General features: G+C 49.5%; 1 protein-coding gene across 1 annotated transcript in view; it reads right to left on the bottom strand.

The window, feature by feature from the left end:
* Window positions 1–15,028, bottom strand: part of Gal3st2 (galactose-3-O-sulfotransferase 2) — a 15,461-nt gene extending 433 nt beyond the window's left edge. The window contains exons 1-4 of the mRNA XM_031368939.1: window positions 14,733–15,028; window positions 3,290–3,376; window positions 1,995–2,253; window positions 1–1,553 (exon numbers count right to left, since the gene is read on the bottom strand). The exon at window positions 1–1,553 is cut by the window's left edge and continues 433 nt beyond it. Coding sequence (XP_031224799.1) covers window positions 741–1,553; window positions 1,995–2,253; window positions 3,290–3,376; window positions 14,733–14,761 — 1,188 coding nt within the window. The 5' untranslated portion in view covers window positions 14,762–15,028 and the 3' untranslated portion in view covers window positions 1–740. The remainder of the gene's footprint in view (window positions 1,554–1,994; window positions 2,254–3,289; window positions 3,377–14,732) is intronic.
* Window positions 15,029–19,676: the final 4,648 nt, after the last annotated feature.

Below are 19,676 nucleotides of genomic sequence, written 5' to 3'. Positions count from 1 at the left end.
AGAATGAGACAGCGGCTTCTCTCCCGACACCTCAGGCATCCTGCTTCATGTACCCCAGGTAACCAGCTACCTCACCCTGAGAGCTGGGTGCTAGGCTCTTGGTATCTCTCCATGAATAACTAAGAGACGCACCCAAAAGATGATCCCTGAGATTATATACAACACGGGTTCCAAGACAACCAAAGGTACCTGAGCCCCTTTGAGCACCTTTGGCAAAGCAGGCACTTTCTCTTTCAGGATTGTTCAACAGGAAGCTAAAAACGTGGACTGCGCCTGTGCTCCGGCTAACCAGCCACGTTCACAGCTCTCAGTCTGCAGTGTTCTTCATAAAATGGAAGGCTGCCTATTCATCCCATCTCTCCAAAGCCCAACCTGAGCTACTGCCTCTGTGCCCTACCAGTGCTGAATCCATATAGCTAGAAAATCCCAGGGAACCGATCTAGGTCTCTTCCTGGATCCACAGGCCCACTACCTAGGCTCTGGTGTTCCCCTAGGCTGATGTTCACCTGATGGGCTGCTTAGACTGCCTCTGTGAACAGATCATGTAAGGGCACTAGCATTCTTGCCTGTCCGGGGCAGTTCTCGACAATGGGTGGATTCAGCTATGGAACCGCTGTGCCTTGTTGTCTTAGGTGTAAGCCCCTCCCCCAGAACTGGAGGTGGGTAGGTTTCTTCACAGTTTCACCATTCTTCACTTTGGAAAGGTAGACTGGGGGAGAAAGGGTCACTTAGCCGAACCTCTACTTTTTCAGGAATGAGATGTCCTTGGGTGTCTTGCTGGGAAACTGCAGCGAGTACAGATAGGCCATGTGCTGGAGCTCCGGCATGGCCATCCTCTGACAGATACGAAATGTGATGTTGTCCAGACCATGCCTAAGGTTGTAGCCCAGAATTTTAGCCTTTCCGCTCTGGTAAGGGCGCAGATTCCGGTCATCTACGTGCGTCACGTTCTTGGGATCCTGAAGACACAAGGTGGTGAGTTCATGCTGCCTCGCCCGCAGCTGCTCCAGCTCTTCTGTGAGCTGGCGGGGGCTTAGCTCCGCATGCAGCTGGGCCCAAAACGTGCGGTTGAAATGCTGGTAGAGCTGCCAGTCCAGCGCACACCAGTGCTGGACTCGCTCCTGGCTCTCGGGCGTCAGGTGCGAGACGGTACTCTGGCTGCGCACGTTCAGCTTGAAGGACACGACATCATCCAGCTGCCAGTGCAGCCGTCTGCGCAGCAGCACCATCGACTCATCAAAGTAGTCTGCGATGAGCACCAGATGGAATCGCTGCTCCACCTCCGCAAGGCACTTGCGGACGTAGGCCACGTCAGCTGGGGCGTTGTTGTCAAAGCCAAAATCAAACCACATGTTGTTTTTCGCATAGACATTATTCAGGCTCACACTGGCGTTGTAGTACCTCCACGGATCTGCCAGGAATTCGTCCAGGCTCTTGGCCCTCTGGAAGGCAGGTGCATAGCTCTTATAATAGATGAAGGAAGACTCCAGCTGGAAAACCGGGTTCCGGAGGATGGAGAAGTAGAAAGTGTCACTGGGCATGACTTTCTGCACCTATTTGGAGAAGTAGGTGGGACTAAAGATGTTGAGCGTCCCGTGTTGGATGGACTGCGCAGCTGCCCACGAAGCCCCCACTTCTCCCACCTGTCCCAGCCTCCCCAGACACCACCCCCACAACAGAGCTGGAGCCTCATTCCTACACCAAAGGAGCGAGTGCCAAGGTTGAGGGGGCAACAAAAGCCCAGTATGTTCTTCCAGAACCAGAAATTCAGAGATGTGAGAGAGAGTCGGGATGCCATCAGATAGACAGCCTTGGGGCGGTGTGTCTCCTACCAAAAGCAATTACAGGCCACTGGCAGCCTAAAGACAGTGACCTGGCAGGGTCTACAGGCCACCCCATGCCAACCCCACCCCTGGGAGCACCATAGTTATACCCACAGTTCCAAGCGAGGCAGCTCTACCCCCACCCCCTTTTCCCACCTCCCCGTTTCGCACCTCAGGAAAGTTGAACCGAAGGTGGTTGCACATAATGTTGAAGTGATGTTGCAGGCGGCTGTCCTGCTTCAGGCCCTCCACATACCGTGTCACAAAAAGCCAGGGGTAACCCAGATGGACTCTAGAGCCCTCGGGCAGCGCTGTGGATAGGTTGTGAGACTCTGAAAAGCGGTAGAGGATGTTGAGTATTGTACTGCTGGCTGTCTTGTGCGTCTTGAGGAACATGATGTTGGTGACTGGTGGTTCCTGGACCTTGTCCCTGAACGGACGAGTAGAGTGAGCGCATCATCAGTAAAGGAGCCATATGCCTTCAACAGCACCCCTCAACATGGGGTCCCTATACCATTTCCTCTCACCATCTCCAGCCTCTGCCACTCTGTAATCTTTTGGTCCAGGGGAATTCTCTGTGACAGATACAATTTCCCCTCATAGCCAGATGTTCTCAACAGCTGTACTTTCTGTTCCCGTGCCAGTCATGGGATATCTCAGACCCCAAGGCTTCCCCTAGGCTCCAAACTCTGCTGTCTGTCTCCCAGGGAACTCCGAGTGGCAGTGACTCTGTGATCTCAGCCAAGGTCAGCCAGCCTAAGAAACGCTGGGATGTACTCTGATGACCTGGGTCACCTAGCATATTCCTGTCTTAATGTAAGCCAGTAAAATTAGCAAGGACGCAGGGGGCAGGATCCAGGGGACCTTGGGACACTGCATTTTCTCAGTTTACCCCTCCTATGCAAATCCAACCAGAGGAGGCATAAAGGAGAAGAAACTAAGGCCCTCCCAGAATCCTGGAGAAAACACTGGCCTGGGAGGCAGTTGGTTGTGCATAGTTGGCCACCCCCTGAATGATTTAGTCTTGGCAGGCAGGGGAGAGAATGTTCTGGGGTCTGGTGACAAAAGAGCACAGTCATGACCTCACCACCTGGAAGCCATGCGAAAAAGCCAGGCCATCTTTGTAGGCCAGGAGGTAACCTTCCCAAGGCTCCTACTGTCGACCCCGTTCTTCTCACTTCCCTTCCCAGTCCAAGCTGGGCCTGGCCAGGCCTGCTCCCCAGAGTTCCCTAAGCAGCCTTCCCAGTGGGCTTGTCCTCACAGGAGACAGGCCCAGGACAAGCATAGCTTACCACCCTCTCCCAGAGAGGACACTGAAGCTCAGAAGGGAAGTGAGTGAGTGCTAGTGTTCATAAAGAAGGCAGGACGAGGTCCTGGTACTGTGCTTGGGGCTGCAGGGGAAGAACGTGGCCTCCCAGAGCATAAGGCCATGAGGAAGAGCATGAGTCCCAGAGCACAGGACTTACGGTGTAAGTCGTCTGAAGTCCACATGCAGGAAAACAACCAACAGGAACACAGCCAGCACCAGGAACAAGAGTACCACCCGGAAGGACCTGTGGGCAGGACCTACTTAGTGCCACTCGGATACACAGTCCCGCAACTGTTCAGCAAGGAGCCCTGTAACAACTGCTCAGCCAGGAACTGGGTGACTCAGGCCTGCTCGTCTCAGAACCTGGAGCACCTAGGGCTGGGGGTTTACACCCCCCCCCCAAGCCTCTGAGCTGCAGAGGGAAGACTGAAGAGATGTATGGGCTGAGCCCCACGGTAAGGCCCCAGCCTCAATAGAAAAGCAGTTTGAAACGGGCCTTGGAATGTGATAGTGTCCTCTTAAAGACACTAACAGGAACATTGGGGATTAGGATCCTGATGAGAAAATAAGCACCAAGCTTGCTTCCTCTCCACACCCAACCCCACCCTGTGAAGGCAAAGAGTGGTGCTGTCTCAAGCCCAAGAGAGATCCAGCCCCAGGAAGGCACACACTCACACTCATGTACTTACACACAGACACAACACATTCACACACAGACCCTTACACACTCACACACACACATGCTCACACACTCACACTCATGTACTTACACACAGACACAACACATTCACACACAGACCCTTACACATACATACACACACTCATACTCATGTACTTACACGCAGACACAACACATTCACACATAGACTCATACTCACGTACTTACACGCAGACACAACACATTCACACACTCACACACACATGCTCACACACACTCACACTCACGTACTTACACGCAGACACAACACATTCACACACGGACCCTTACACACTCACACACACTCATACTCACGTACTTACACACAGACACAACACATTCACACACAGACCCTTACACATTCGCACACACACACATGCTCACACACACTCACACTCACATACTTACACGCAGACACAACACATTTACACACGGACCCTTTACACACACACACATGCTCACATACACTCACACTCATGTACTTACACGCAGACACAACACATTCACACACGGACCCTTACACACACACATGTGCTCACACACACTCACACTCACATACTTACACACAGACACAACACGTTTACACACGGACCCTTTACACACACACACATGCTCACACACTCACACTCACGTACTTACACGCAGACACAACACATTCACACCCAGACCCTTACACACTCGCACACACACTCACACTCACTTACTTACACGCAGACACAACACATTCACACACAGACCCTTACACACACACACACACATGCTCACACACACTCATGTACTTACACGCAGACACAGCACATTCACACACAGACCCTTACACACACACACACACACACACACACACACACACACACACACACCCTTCTCCGCTAGCTTCCAAAGTACTGAAAGGAACTGCTCCTGCTTAGGCCTCCCTGTGTGGGGAGGGGCTATGCCCGGCAGCTGGCGGGCAAGCAGACATCCTGAGACAGAGGAGTATGCTGGCATTCCACCTGCTGAAGCGAAAGCAGAAGCCTATCAGAGGATCTGCTGCTGCTGCTGATCCTGCCTCCAGCCAAGCCGTAGTGAAAAGCATGCCCCGGGGCCAGAGCTGCCCGGAGGGCAGGCCTCTGCAGCTGCCTAATGCGTAGGCCCTGTTCAGAGCCCCCACATGAGGCACGGCCACTCTGGCTCAGGGCACCCTCGACGTCGACACGTAGTAGAGTATTAGAAAACCATGTCTTCCTTGGCGCTTTAGCCTTTGCTACTGTGCCAGTTCTTCTTTTGCCTACGCTTTATCCCCCCAAGCCTGCTCCCTGCCCCCCATTACTAGATAAGAAAGAAAAAGGGGAGAGAGATAGGAATCTATGAATTTAATTTCCTTCTTGTTTCTTCTTTACTTGTAGGTGGTCTTTGCTACTTTGTGTGTTCTTCCTTTTCCCGCCCTTTTATCCACCCTCCCTCCCACCCCCCATTTCACCCCTATCACTAGATAGGGGAGAAAAGAGACTAGAGAGCAAAGAGAGATCTGCGAATCTAATTTCTTCTTGTTTCTTCTTTGAGCTTGACTACTAACAAATCACAAACAACCCCCCACCCCCGAACGACCAGCAACCACCCAGCCCACCTATGAGGCTTTAGTAGTTATATATCCTTTGGAAAACTCCCAGAATTCCAAGCATCACACAATCGCAGAAACTATCTGCGACTGGCAAGACCATGCCTCTCTGAGCACGAGGCAAATCTTAGTCCGCAGCTGTGGACAGTCTGAAGCAGCCCCATATGCCACATCTGGCATTAAAACAAAAAACATATTCTTATACTATTTCTGTGTTTTGTTTTGTTTTGTTTTTAAGGAAACCAACATTCCAGAATTGTCCTTACAGTTCCTGGCCTCGAAGATCTTGGGTTTGGGTTGTTTTCCTGCCTCCTTAAGCCATCTCTGTTGTAGACACTGAGAATGTACACTCCCCTCTGCGGTGAATGGGTCTAGTTTTCCAGTGAGCAGCCTGTGCTCTGTGAGGGGTTACCTGCTTTTCCAACTCCCAAGCGTCCCGCTGGCTCCTCGATTTCCCAGAAACACAGTCGCGAGGGGATTTTTTTGCCCTCTTTGATAAGCTCTGAGAGGACGTTTTTATAGATACTGGGAAGGGCTGGAGCTCCTCCTGAGAGAACTGTGCCCTGTGCACCGGGTGATGTAAGAACAGATGGTGCCCACAGTTTAAGTGGACAGCTAAACAGATTAGGATTAGAGTTCTCTGAGGGCTCTGTCCAGCACCTGTCTAGGCCTGGGTACCCTCCTTTGGCTTTGCTGAAGATTCTGTGAATCTTGGACGCTCAACCTGAGAGACTATAGAGTGTGCTTGGTCGCATTTCCTACGTACACAACCTGGCTACCTCTCCACCAAGGCACTCTTTCAGAGAGGATGCATGGTAGCCGGCAAGGAGGGCCTCTGTAAGACCACTTACCGGTAGCTTACCTATATGAGAAAACCCACTAATATCCTGTAGCTTGAAGCCCAGTTGTGGATCCAAACTTTGGTTTGGAGAAGGTGGAAAATGCTTAGGGCCAGGCTGGTTAAGGAAGAGACTTAGTCTCTTATCTAAAGCCTGAACATGCTGGCAAGGCCTGTGATGGCTAGGGCCTTGGGGAAATTTCAGATCCTGGGAACTCGAGTTTTCGCCCCTTTGAAGGCTGTGGTAACCAGTCTCAATGTCACTGAGTGCTGGCCTGTGGCACTTAGTGCACTTGAGATATCCAATGTTCCCTTTAGTACAGCATGGCTTGATTATTTCTTGCTGACTTCATTCCATTATATGAGAGCCTTTTGCTGACTCTATCCAATCCCCTCCCTGAAAACAATGTGCAAACAGACGCTGCACTTCTTAACAAACTTGCTTGTCTTAACCCATCCATTTATGCAAGACCTCTTACTCCCAACTTTCCTGCTTTTTTTTTTTTTTTTTAATCTTCTCATCCCCAGTCATCCCTCTCAAGGATCTGTCACTGGAAAAAAAAAAAAAAAATGACCTTCTGACCTAGGTCAGAAGGAAAGGAGAGTGGAGAACAGGGCCAAACCATCCCAGGCTGAGCTTGCATACAAAGCAGGAGCTAGTAAGGCAGTACATTCCACAGGCCAGACTGGGACTGTTGGCATGGATCTACAGAAGCAGAGCTTTTCCTAAGCTGCTGCCTATCCACCCAGGGAGGTGGTGGATCTCATCCCACAGGACATGGTTCCTCTAACCATATTGTCAACATGAATCTTCTGTCCTAGCTTCCCTGGTATTTATTTAGATTTGCTAGCTTTTGTTACCATTGTAGACAAAACACTTATCTACATTCCCCTTCCAAACGTTCATTGCAAGAGCTGTCCTGGGGACCAGCTAGTCTCTGCTCTTTTCCTACCAGGACATTTAGGACAGTAGCCATAGGAACAGATGGCACACATCCTGGCAGGCTCCAACACAAGGCTCTAGACTGAGCACCTTTTCTGGCCTGTTTACAACAGTGACACCCGCTGCCCATGTCCCAGGCTGATGGGTCGCAGTGGTCAAAGCTCAAAGTGGGTGTGGAAAGACAGCTGGGAAGCTTCTGTACAATGGGAATCATGAGTTGTTCTTCACCCCTTAAACTTCACGCCCCAAAACTCTGCCTCCGAACCAAACGAGTCCAACCAGACCCTAGCAGCCCTCACCATATATGGGGTTGCAAAACACTCTTGGTTGCAGCTACAAGGTGTTGGTCAATGCACGAGTCCTGCCCTCCACTGGCTGCCTTTCCCTGGTCTTTGTCAGTTTGCTGACATATCAAGCTCATCTTCAACGTTCTTGGCCCAGGACTAGAGTCATCCATGTCTCTAAGGAGCGCTGGGCCCCTCTGATAGGAAACAGTCATTAGGGATCCCCTAGTCTGGGGACTAAGGATGCTTGCTGCTCCAAGAAGGCTAGATCATCCAGGTCTTATGCATAAACAAAGCTGGGTCTCCACATATGACAGAAACCCTCTTGAGGCTAACCCAGAAACTACAGCTACTAACTGAGCTTCTTCCAGTCATATTTGTCTCCTGTCTTCCCCACTCATAGCATAGATCCCAAAAGCACAAGCTATGGTACATGTGAGCATCCCAGAATGGCATGCAGCATAAAACCCCTCAGTACCCTGTGGTGGTTGGAATATGCTTGGCCCAGGGAGTGGCACTATGAGGAGGTGTGGCCTTGTTGGAGGAAGTGTGACACTGTGGGGGATAGTCAATGGGACCTTCCTCCTAACCATGTGGGAGCCAATGTTCTTCTAGTGGCCTTCAGGTGAAACTTCAGATGTAGAATGTTCAGCTCCTCCTGCCTGGATGCTACCACGCTCCCACCTTGATGATACTGAATTGAACCTCTGAACCTGGAAGCCAGTCCCAATTAAACGTTGTTCTTATAAGAGTTGCCTTGGTCACGGTATCTGTTCACAGCAGTAAAACCCTAACTAAGACAATCCCCCAATGTAGCATTACTACCCACTGCCACTCCACAGAACCATTCAAAGTTCTACCTTAGCTAGGATGGGACATGTCACCTCTGCTGTGTATCAGTCATGTCCCCAACACACTCCCTGAAAGTCTGTAGGCAAAGAGCTCAGGAGCCCCCCTCCACCCCTGCAGAGGAGATGCCTTGGTCCCTCTATGGAAAGGAAGAATTAAATATGCATCACAGGGGGCTGGAGAGATGGCTCAGCGGTTAAGAGCACTGACTGCTCTTCTAAAGGTCCTGAGTTCAAATCCCAGCAACCACCTGGTGGGTCACAAGATCTGACACCCTCTTCTGGTGCAGCTGAAGACAGCTACAGTGTACTTAGATATAATAATAAATAAATCTTTGTAAAAAAAAAAATGCATCACGGCCCCTATGAGATGAAGGAACTAGATAGGAACCACAGCTGCAGTGGTCTAAAATGGGTCAGATACACTCGGTTTCCAGGTGAGCTCTCTCCTGGATGAGCTGTGTTGACACAGAGGAGGCTGGGAAATAGAAGACGGAAACGATGTTGTAGATTGTCTACTGGACACATGTCATTGAGTTAGGGGGCATGGTCTTCCCAATACTAACCTAGACACCACCTCATGTCACTGTGTTAGCACTCCCTGGGGAGGTGACTGCACAGGGCTGGACAGTTTACAGCCTTCTGCAGTTAGAGTAACATATCCACCTGATAAGAACAGTGCAGAATACGGCCAAAGGACAGCTCACCTTCTTCTCTTCCCCAGGCATCCTTTTATTCTTCTACATAAAAATCCTTCTTTAAACATGCTGTCTTTTACTGGCCTCCTCTCAGATTCATAAAATTTCAGCACACGCTAACCATCTGTCTTATGGCTTGCCAGCAATGAGCCTTTACAGGGACAGTCCTAATACCAAGTCAAGGTCCTGGCTCCCAAATCACAAGCTGAAAAGAGCACCAAGCCCACCAACTCGCCCCTGATTCAACACAGCCCACGACCCTCCACACATCTTCCTGCCTGAACAGGGGGACCAGGACAGCCATAGTCCAAGACCCTGCCTGACCTCAGCCCAGTCCGCTGCATGAGGACAAACAGAAACTTGAATTTTAAAAATGAATCTTGATTCTTATGTACAGAAAGAGAAAGAAATCTTCCCTCCCTTCTCACAGCACTGACTTTAAAACTTTCCACTGTAAGCCGGGTAGTGGCAGTGCCCACCTTTAATCCCAGCATTGGGGAGGCAGAGGCAGGCAGATCTGTGAATTTGAAGCCAGCCTGAGCTCCAGGATATCCAGGGCTACAAAGAGAAATCCCATCTCGAAGGAGGAGGGGGAGGAGGAGGAGGAGGAGGAGGAGGAGGAGGAGGAGGAGAAAAGAAAGAAAAAACAGCAACAAAAACAACAACAACGCCAGGCGGTGGTGGCGCACGCCTTTAATCCCAGCACTTGGGAGGCAGAGGCAAGCGGATTTCTGAGTTTGAGACCAGCCTAGTCTACAGAGTGAGTTCCAGGACAGCCAGAGCTACACAGAGAAATCCCATCTTGAAGAACGAGGAGGAGGAGGAGGAGGAGGAGGAGAAGGAGGAGGAGGAGGAGGAAAGAAAGAAAAAACAGCAACAACAAAAACAACAACAACAAAAAACCTTTCCACTCTGAATCCCTTTGCCATCCTCTCAAGATGGATATAAACATTTCTAAAACCTTCACAAGCCTTCTGCCAACTTCTCAAACCAGCACTATGGTATCAGGATATCTCCTTAAATGTATCTATAACATAAGACCATCTAGCTCTTGGCTCCAAGTCATAAGCCAGCTTTGAGCTGCAAAAAATAAGGGACATTTATTTTTTTCCTTTAATAGTTTCAATACATTTATTTATTTATTTAACATATGTCTGCTTGCTCATATGTGTATGTGGAGTATGCATACATGCTATGCCATGCATGCTATGCCATGCATGTGAAAGGTCCGGGGACAGTTTGCAGGAGTCCGTTCTCCTTCCACCACAAGGGTTCTAGGAACTAAACTCAGGTTGCTAGGCTTGTCAGCAAGTGCTCTCACCTGCTGGGCTATCTTGCTGGCCCTAATTTTTCTATAGAAGAAGCCAGTTGACTTGCGAGCTGGCTGCCTCGTTTACCAGCTGGATCTTAGATGACCTCAGGGAGACAGTGGTACTGTCTTCTAGTCTAAGGACCAAGGACTGTGCATTGTCAAGAATGGGAGTGTAAAGGGGCACATTTCCCGTGCTTCCCAAGCATCCCTACATGGACCCCATCTTCCACGCCCAGGCAGACCCAGGCTTTTGTCTATTCTACCCTTAGATGGAGGCCATAACCTATGGTCTTTGACTAGAACCTGGTCCCCGGGCATCCATTCAAGCCCTCCAACTCCACCTGAGTGATTCACACAGGTTCTAGAATCAAGAGGCTTCCACAATAAAGAGGACCTGGGGAAATGGGAACCACGAAACCCACCCCTCGTCTGCTAGAAATGGTCACAGGGGCCAGTACAAAGGGATCTTGTGATACAATTATCAACTTCCAAGAAAGGTACAGAGCCCATCTGGACCTCAGAGATATCACCCTATCTGCTGCTACACTCCAGTCAAGCTTTGGTCATTTAATAAACATGTTAGCTGGGACAGAAGATGGAGGCAGGTGGAGTGGTTGCTTCCTGGTGAGAGCAGTCCCCAGAATGTTCCAGTTCCCTTCCCCAGGGTAGCTGTCAGGCTCTGGTGAGCTACGGAGAAAAACAACCTTCATTCTGATGAATGGCCACAGGCCTGATTGTCAAGTCTTTTTACCCAAGCACCTGATCCTACCCCACCACCCCACCCTGCCTTTACTGCAGAACCTTATAGCCACAACTCTCATAGATCCCAACACAATTTAGAGAGAAACAGTACTCACTGCACCTGCCTTGGCAAGTCCAGAGAACAGGGCGTAGGCTAGCCCACTGCTGATGGCCTAGCACCATGCAGCAAAGATTACTCCCAGGAGCAGCAAACGGCTCGTAGTCCTGGAGATATCACAAACTCTGTACAGTTCTTCCAATCTGACCCACCTAGAAACACTGGTAGTAAACCTTACCCAGCCTGAGGTACCCAGAAAGGGGGCAAGAAGCAAAGCTACTTGTAAGAAAGCATGCCCCATACTTCTTCCAGGTGCCCAGACCTCTGCTCTCCCCATCTGTGGCACCTCTCCCCGACCCTCCACCTATCAGGTACAGTCCTAGGGGACAAGCTGTCAGCCCCATGGCCTCCTGCCATGCTAGTCAATGGGTAACTTGACCTATACCTACTCATATAGGAGGTGAGTCCAACTTAGGAACCACCTGGAAACTCACAGCACTTATCACTAGCCAGTGACTCGGAAGGATGGCTATGCCCAGATCAGAGAGTCTCCCGTGCCACGCCTTCCAAAAGGTAGGCAGGCAGATAGTGAACGGTACTAACTGTTTCTGAAATCCTCTTTCTGTTAGTTTCTTGCAACGGGTGGTTGATCCACAAATGACACGGAAACTCCACGGATTGCCACTCCTGTCTCAGTGGGTTCCATACCACCCTCTCCTCCATGTCCCCTCCTATTCTCCAGACATGGCTACACCCCAGTGGAGGGGGGCACCTAGCTCTCAGCCAGCAAGGTTCTATGGACACAGCTCTACAATATGTCAGGTGACCTCCCGAAACAAAGAAGTATACCACCTAATTGGAACCGGCCATTAGACTCCAGGGCCTGTTTGAATCATGAGGCAGGCTTTTATTTTTTAGGATTCCTGACAGAGAGAGCCCTTCCCAGGCAGTGTCCAGCCAATATGCCCCATAAAAGATAACAGACATTGGTCAACAAATGGAGCTCCCCATGGGCAGAAAACTGGCCCCGGTACTTCCTTCCATCCCTCATGTTTGTTTGTTTGTTTGTTTTGAGACAGTTTCTCTGTAGCTCTGGCTGCCCTGAAAATTGTGATGAGAATTTTTGTTTCTTTAAAAAGATAGACAGGCTGGAGAGATGGCTCAGTGGTTAAGAGCACTGACTGCTCTTCCAGAGGTCCTGAGTTCAATTCCCAGCCACCACATGTTGGCTCATAACCATCTATACTGGGATCCGATGCCCTCTTCTGATGTGTCTGAAGACAGCTACAGTGTACTCATATAAACAAAATAAATAAATCTTTAAAAAAGACATAGAAATATTATAAGAATGTTCTCATTTTAATCCCAGGTGTGGGATACAGGGCAGCTTCAGACCGTCCACAGCAACTGACTATCATTTTCCTTGTGCTCAGGCTGGTTTTGCCAGCTGCAGAAAGTTTCAACGACTGTGTGACATGTGTAATTCTGGGGACTTTTCAGAGATTACATACATGCTAGGGCCCCATGAGAGGTTGTTTGTGGTTTCCTAAGTAGCCATGCATAAGAAAGAAGCAAGAAGAAATTTAGAGATCCTGACCTCAAATATCAAACTTGTGCCCAGGAACTCAATGCCCTTAATCAGCAGGAAGCAGTCCAATGATAATGCCACCCCCTTCCCCCTCTATCCCCTTTTCTCTCCTATCTAGTGTCAAGGGGTTGAAAGGGTGGAATAAGGGCAGAGAAGGGTGGAATAAAGAAGAAACCACAAAGTAGCCAAAAGTTGGGTTACAGTTGCTCCGTAGTCCAGGCTGGTTTCAAAATCAGAGCGATCTGCCTGCTTCTGCCTCCCGAGTGCTGAGAATCAACATACACACCACCACACCCAGCTGGTACTTTTGTTTATTTATTTGCTTGGTTGTTTAATTACTGAAACAGGATCTCACTAGTAACTGTGGCTAGCTTTGAATTCACAAGAGATCTTCCTGCTTACGCGGCCTCAGTGTTGGGATTAACGGCATCGTCGTGTAAAGGCTTCCTCTCTGAGAATAACACATACCATCTTGTGGGAAGCCCCTTCTGCTGGAAGGCAAAGGACTGAAAATACCTTCTGACGTCCCTGAAATCGAGCAGATTCAATAGACATCCCCCCCCCAACCCACACACCACCAGAGTAAGCAATACAAGAGGGGAGTTTCCCTTGATCTTTAAGACTGAGACCAGAACAACTACCTAGAAGAGGTTTAGATCCACTGAGGCACCTGGAAAGGACAGTCTCCAGCCTGCTGAACTGCCTGCAGGTTACTCACGGCTCCAGGTTCCCAGCTCTGTGAGCAGTCACCCATGCTCTGGGGCCGGCCTTGGTGATTCAGCTAACTTTGAATCATTTCTGCTCCTTTAAGTAACCTCTCATCTACACTCCTGAAAGTAACCCCAGGGAAACTCATTGTTCACCACATTAGACTTCAGTGGTACCTGTGCTTTTGGTCTCTCTTGGGTTCCCTGTCTGGAGTGAGTAGATAACGTAAGCTTCGTCTCCCCCAGGGAAAAGTTGTCACACAACAGACATGTGCCACCACACTCGGCCTCCCTCCGTTCTCAGCTCTCCCACATTTGGCCAACATGGCGGACACCAGCAGACTGTCCCTGAGCTTCCTCACTTTACCGACTCCTCTGCAGAGCCAGCCTCCAGACTGGGATCCAATAGCTGGCCTTAAGTGACAGCTGACCATAGGGACACACAGGATCCATGCCTATATCGACCTCCCGTGGAAATCACTCACAAAGTCACACAGGCCCCCCCATGGGCATCTCTGTCCCTGAGTGAGACTTCCATTGAGCTCAACACTCTAGAAGCACAGGTTTTCAGCCGGCTTTCCATCATCAGACTAGGGCCCCGAGAGGCAACAGGAACCTGGCTGGTATGGAACACCCCTAAGGTAAGGACGGTCCGGAAGTTTGGGTCTTAACTGTCACTAACCAGGAAACCTCTGAGCCTATTCTTTACAATAGTCCAACCATACCCAAGAGAAAGGAAGGGTTGATAATTCAGGGCAGAGGCCAACCTTCTCTCTATGGTGGTGAATGAGGGCAACTCTGTCAGGGCCTCAGAGTGCAGACATTCTTACAAAAGCAGGGACCCAACTATGGGGCAGGACCGAAGTCACTGAACCAAGCCAGTAAGTCCCTGATCCCAGTGCCCCCCACCAAAACCTTCAGCCCAAATAATCCAGGTAATCCCAATACCTCTGTGCTGGGGTGCAGCTTTCTCGTGGGCTTCCCAAACTCCAAAAGGCTCTCCTGTCCCAAGTGAAATTAAGCCTGAGGTATAATCCTATGGTTGAGTGCTTGCTCCAACCACAAACTGAAGGGCAAACCCTCAAGCATCACAAACATTAAAAGGCTGAAGTGAAGTCTAAAAAAGATTGATTTCAAAGAAACATGAGCACTAATTCCCCAAATCCATGCCAACTTCCTTTCAAAGACAAAGGCTGTCAACATGTTTTGCCAGCTTCTTGAACTATTCTAGAAGGAAGGCAAGTCCCCCGCGCCCCCCCCCCCGGGCTGGCCACCCAGAGACACCTTACCTCTGTGTGCCTCTCAGGATGGACAGCATCCTGCCTCAGAGCCTCTAGCAGAGATGGACAGGGAAGTGTCGGCGAAGACCTCCCACTGCCTTGAGTACAAGGCAGCCAGCTCTCAGCACGCCAGGTGAGGCATAGGTTCAGTGAAAACTGAACTTAAATCCCTACGAAGTTCACCTACTGGCTCAGGTGTGGTGCCCAATGCCCCACCCTCTACCACCCTCTACCCCCACCCCCAACACACACACACACACACACACACACACACACACACACACCTAGCTTAACTGCTGAATCCTAATAAGAAATGAGACCTCCTCCCAGGCTCAGAAGGGAAAGCTGGCCCTTCACTCACCTCCCCTTCCTGTCTCACCAGGCGGGGCCCTGGCAGCTGGGATGTCTGACCCAGGAGGACTTCCTTGGTCGAGTGAGACTTTCTCTTTCTCCTCACCTACCACGATAGCTCTCGCAGAGTGGTCTTGGGGGAGAGGCTCCAGGTGGACCTACGAAGAATCCACAGATTCCCTAATTTTTGTGGCTAATAGAGATTTGGGGGCGGGCCAATAGTTCTGTAGATGTGTTACTAAATGCCAGAAGTATTTTCTTCTTCAAAGCTTTCTTTATACTAAGAGAAAAAAATTTTTTTTTCTTTACAACCTTGGGATAAAGAAAAGACCTTTGAAGAAGACAGTGATGTAGGACACAAATACAAAAAAGGTTTTCTTGTAGATTTTGTTGCATGAAAATTTCTTTTCTGAGGAAATAAAATAAAGAGCTTCTAATCCGAATACTCTGGAGGCAGAAATAGGCGGGTCTACATAGGTTCAAGGCCAAGGCACACCCTGTCTCATAAAAAAACAAAAGGTGGGGGGTTAGTCAGCCAGGTCAGCCAGGTCATACTTAGAATCTATCTCAAAATTCCTTCCTTACTAACTTAATTAATTTAACATTCTGAACATAGTTAACACTTGAGAGGTAAGCCCACCTGGGCAGGTCCCATACAGATTGACAAGAGGGCAGCTGACCCACAAAGCCACACCAATCTATGGTGTGACTCCCTAGTCCTGTTCCTCATGGACAGCTCTGGTTCTTAACTTACGAGAAAGCCTTGAACACTGTCCTTCTTACGTGGCTTTAGACATCAGAACACTGAAATCCTTGCCTCCTTGCTTGGGCCAGTGGTATGAAGGGTGGCTGTAAGCCAGGGTGGGCTGGATGCTTGGAGGACGGAACCTGGGAATCTCTCACCACCCTGATGGTAAGGACAACACAGGCTCCAGAGATGGCTGTCTTAGTTCTTGTTCTACTAACTGAGGACCATGCATTCAAATATGAGTCTGTGGGGGCCATTCTCATTCAGACATATGCTCAAGCAGATTCAGAGCTATCAGAGACTCTGAGTGAGGTCGCCCCATCCACGGACGGGCTTGCCCTCAGCATAGCAACCCCTGTCTACTCACCAATGTGTCCAGCTAGTAAAAGCTGGAGGCCCCACCACCACCACCACCAAACTGTACTGTCTTAAGAAGCAGTGGCTGGGAGGCTTGTTGGCTGAGAAGCTGAAGTATAAGGTGTGGTGGTTTGAATAGGAATGATCCCCCTAGGATCATACATCTGAATGCTTGGTCACTAGAAAACAGAGCTACTTGACAGCCATTAGGGCATGTGGCCTTGTTGGAGAAAGGGTGTCGCTGGGGACAGGCTTTGGGGTTTCAAATGCTCAAGCCAGGCCTAAGGGCTCTCTCTCTCTCGTCCTGCTGCCTGCTGGTGAGGATGTAGAACTCTCCGCTCCCTCTCCAGCACCGTGCCTGCCTGCCTGCCACCATGCCCTCCGCCATGACGATAACAGACTAGACCTCTGAATCTGGTAAGCCAGACCCTGTTAATATTTTCCTTTATAAGAGCTGCTGTGATCATGGCATCTCTTCCTAGCAATAGAACACTGACTGAGACAAAATAGGTAAACAGAGATGTCATCACCAATCAAGATGTCACCACCAATCAAGATGTCACCTCAATCAATCAGGGCAGCAAGTGAGCTGTCCAAGATGGATCCCAAGACTACATAGAAAAATCACCTTGGCGGTGGTAACACACTGACAGCAGATGCAACAGACACCAAGTGAGTAGTCACACTGGCACTGTGGAGAAATAAATATCACTGACCTCAGGCCCACACTGGGGTGGAACTCGGAAGTCATAAACAAGATAGCTGCCACAAGGAACGTACACAGAAATCCAGAACGCCATTTTCCCAAGCCAGGAGAAAGACAAACTGCTTCACTCATCTAATTACTATGTGTACAAAGGATTTATTTGGGTTTTTTGCTTGTATTTATTTATTTTTGTTTGTTTGTTTTTTCCTGAGACAGGTTTTCTCTGACAGCCCTGGCTATCCTAGAACTCACTCTGGAGACCAGGCTGGCCTTGAACTCAGAGATCCACCTGCCTCTGCCTCCCAAGCGCTGGGACTGAAGGTGTGCGCTACTACTGCCCCACAACAGTGGTCCTAGAACATGGACTTGAAAGTATATAGGTTTATAAAGCATGCGTTCTTACCATAGCTTATGTCATTAAGTTTGTAAAGTGATTCCCTTCCCCTCCCAGTTTTTCACATGAGTTTTAGAGTCTTCACATCCTGGTAAATTGCCTCCTAATTTTTAAACATTAAAAGTTAGGTGGGGGGCTGGAGAGATGGCTCAGTGGTTAAGAGCACTGGCTGCTCTTCTGAAGGCCCTTGAGTTCAAATCCCAGCAACCACATGGTGGCTCACAACCATCTATAAGGAGATCTGATGCCCTCTTCTGGCCTAATAAATAAATCTTTAAAAAAAAAAAAAAAAAAGTTAGGTGGTGCCGGGCAGAGAGGTTGCACATGCCTTTAATCCCAGCACTTGTGAGGCAGAGGCAGGCAGATTTCTGAGTTTGAGGCCAGCCTGGTCTACAGAGTAAGTTCCAGGACAGCCAGAGCTATACAGAGAAACCTTGTCTTGAAAAACCAAGAAAAAGAAAGAAAGAAAGAAGGGAGGGAAGGAGGGAGGGAGGGAGGGAGGGAGGGAGGGAGGGAGGAAGGAAGGAAAGAAAGAAAGAAAGAAAGAAAGAAAGAAAGAAAGAAAGAAAGAAAGAAGGAAAGAAGGAAAGAAGGAAAGAAGGAAAAGGAAGAAAAAGTTAGGTGGTTCCTGGTTAAAAAAAAAGAAGAAGTTAGTGGGGAGGCCTCACCTCAATCCTTTCAACCACCTTCTCCGCTGGGGTCAGGTGCTGGACATAATTCCCGAAGGCCAGCACACATCACAGAACTTAGACAAAGTGCAGGGGTCTGCCAAGCAGCTCTCCAAGCTAACAGCAGGTGAGTTGAAGGATAAGCAGTACCAGGCCGTTCTCCACCCTGCCCCTCACCTCCCCCACATTCCACTCAGAACGTGGTAAGGGCTGCTCCTCTTTATGAGAGGCTCGCACAGATCCTCCTGCCCAGGCTACACAGGTTCAGAGACTCACGGGTCAGAGTGGATCTTGTGTGTCCTCCAAAACACCTGATGATACTTTAGCTGCTCCACAGGGACAGACAGCGGCCCAGAAGGCAGCAGACTGTCCAGGGCACATGTAGTCAGGTCCCCAAACTAGCACCCTTCTTCCAGGCTGTGATCCTAGTTCCCTGGATTCTCCGTGATTTACAGGGTCAGACTACTGCGGTCCTGTAGATAAGAACATCCTGGACTGGCCTGTATGCACCCAGGCAAGCCAGAACACCCAGCACAGGCCATATCCAGGCCTCTTCTAAACACTGTCCAAGACTCGGAGCCCCGTCATATCTACTACCCTGACAAGTGCTGTCCTAGAAATCTTAACAGCTAATCTCAAACTAGTCTCTAACATGCCTCCCGTCAAGAGAAATTGAGATACGTTTTACTGGGCATTACCCCCTACCCATAAAGACATAGCCCCAGCCTGACGAGTTCCACTCCACCTGGTACAGAGAACAACTCACCCTGCTTCCCACCAAACCACAAAAGAGGGGCTGGTGGGTAAGAGCACTGACTGCTCTTCTGAAGGTCCAGAGTTCAAATCCCAGCAACCACATGGTGGCTCACAACCATCTGTAATGAGATCTGACGCCCTCTTCTGGTGTATCTAAAGACAGCTACAGCGTACTTACGTATAATAACAAATAAATCCCTAGTGGGGCTGGAGGTGAGCAGAGTTCCTGAGTTCAATTCCCAGCAACGACATGATGGCTCACAGTGTATTCATATACATAAAATAAATAAGTAAATCTTAAAAAAAATAGCTATAAATTCTGGTAGCTGTACATGTGTGTGCTAGTGTTTGTGTGTGTGTGTGTATATGTGTGTGTGCCAGTATTTGTGTGTGTGCACTCATGCACTCTTGCACATGCCTCTGTGTGTGCTCGACAGACAGGAAGATATCCATGAAGGATAATGGCCATGACTATCCCACGCCGTCTTCAGCTGTCCCACGCCCTCTTTAGCTGTGAGTCTTTGCAGGACATGCCCCAGTCTGTCCTCAGACCTAGGGCAAAAATGACAAGCACGTGGTGGGATATGGGCACCTGGGTGAGCAAACATGTCCACCTGCCCCTGTGAGCGGCACAGCTCCACTGCGATGAGCTGAATTAATTTAAACATGTTAAAGACAGCCTCGGAGGCATTGAAGCACATTGGGTGTCACACTAAAGGGGGAAAGCTTAACTTGCCCTTGAATTAATTCAACCAAGCACAAGCTAAAGTTTGAATTCCTGTGTTAGGGTAGACCCGGCCCTAACCAGTGATAAGGGCTGTGCTGGGGAAAAAATAGTTACCTTAGGCCCCCTGTACATTTTTAAGAAAAAAAAAAAACACCACCACCAGGCTAGAGCTTGGATACACCACCATGAAAGAGCCCACCAGGGCGTACGTTAGTGACTTCAAAACAGTAGCTGCACTCCAGCACA

Source organism: Mastomys coucha, unplaced genomic scaffold (assembly GCF_008632895.1).
Source record: "Mastomys coucha isolate ucsf_1 unplaced genomic scaffold, UCSF_Mcou_1 pScaffold14, whole genome shotgun sequence".
NCBI lineage: Eukaryota > Metazoa > Chordata > Mammalia > Rodentia > Muridae > Mastomys > Mastomys coucha.
This window is presented reverse-complemented; position numbering and strand designations above follow the sequence as displayed.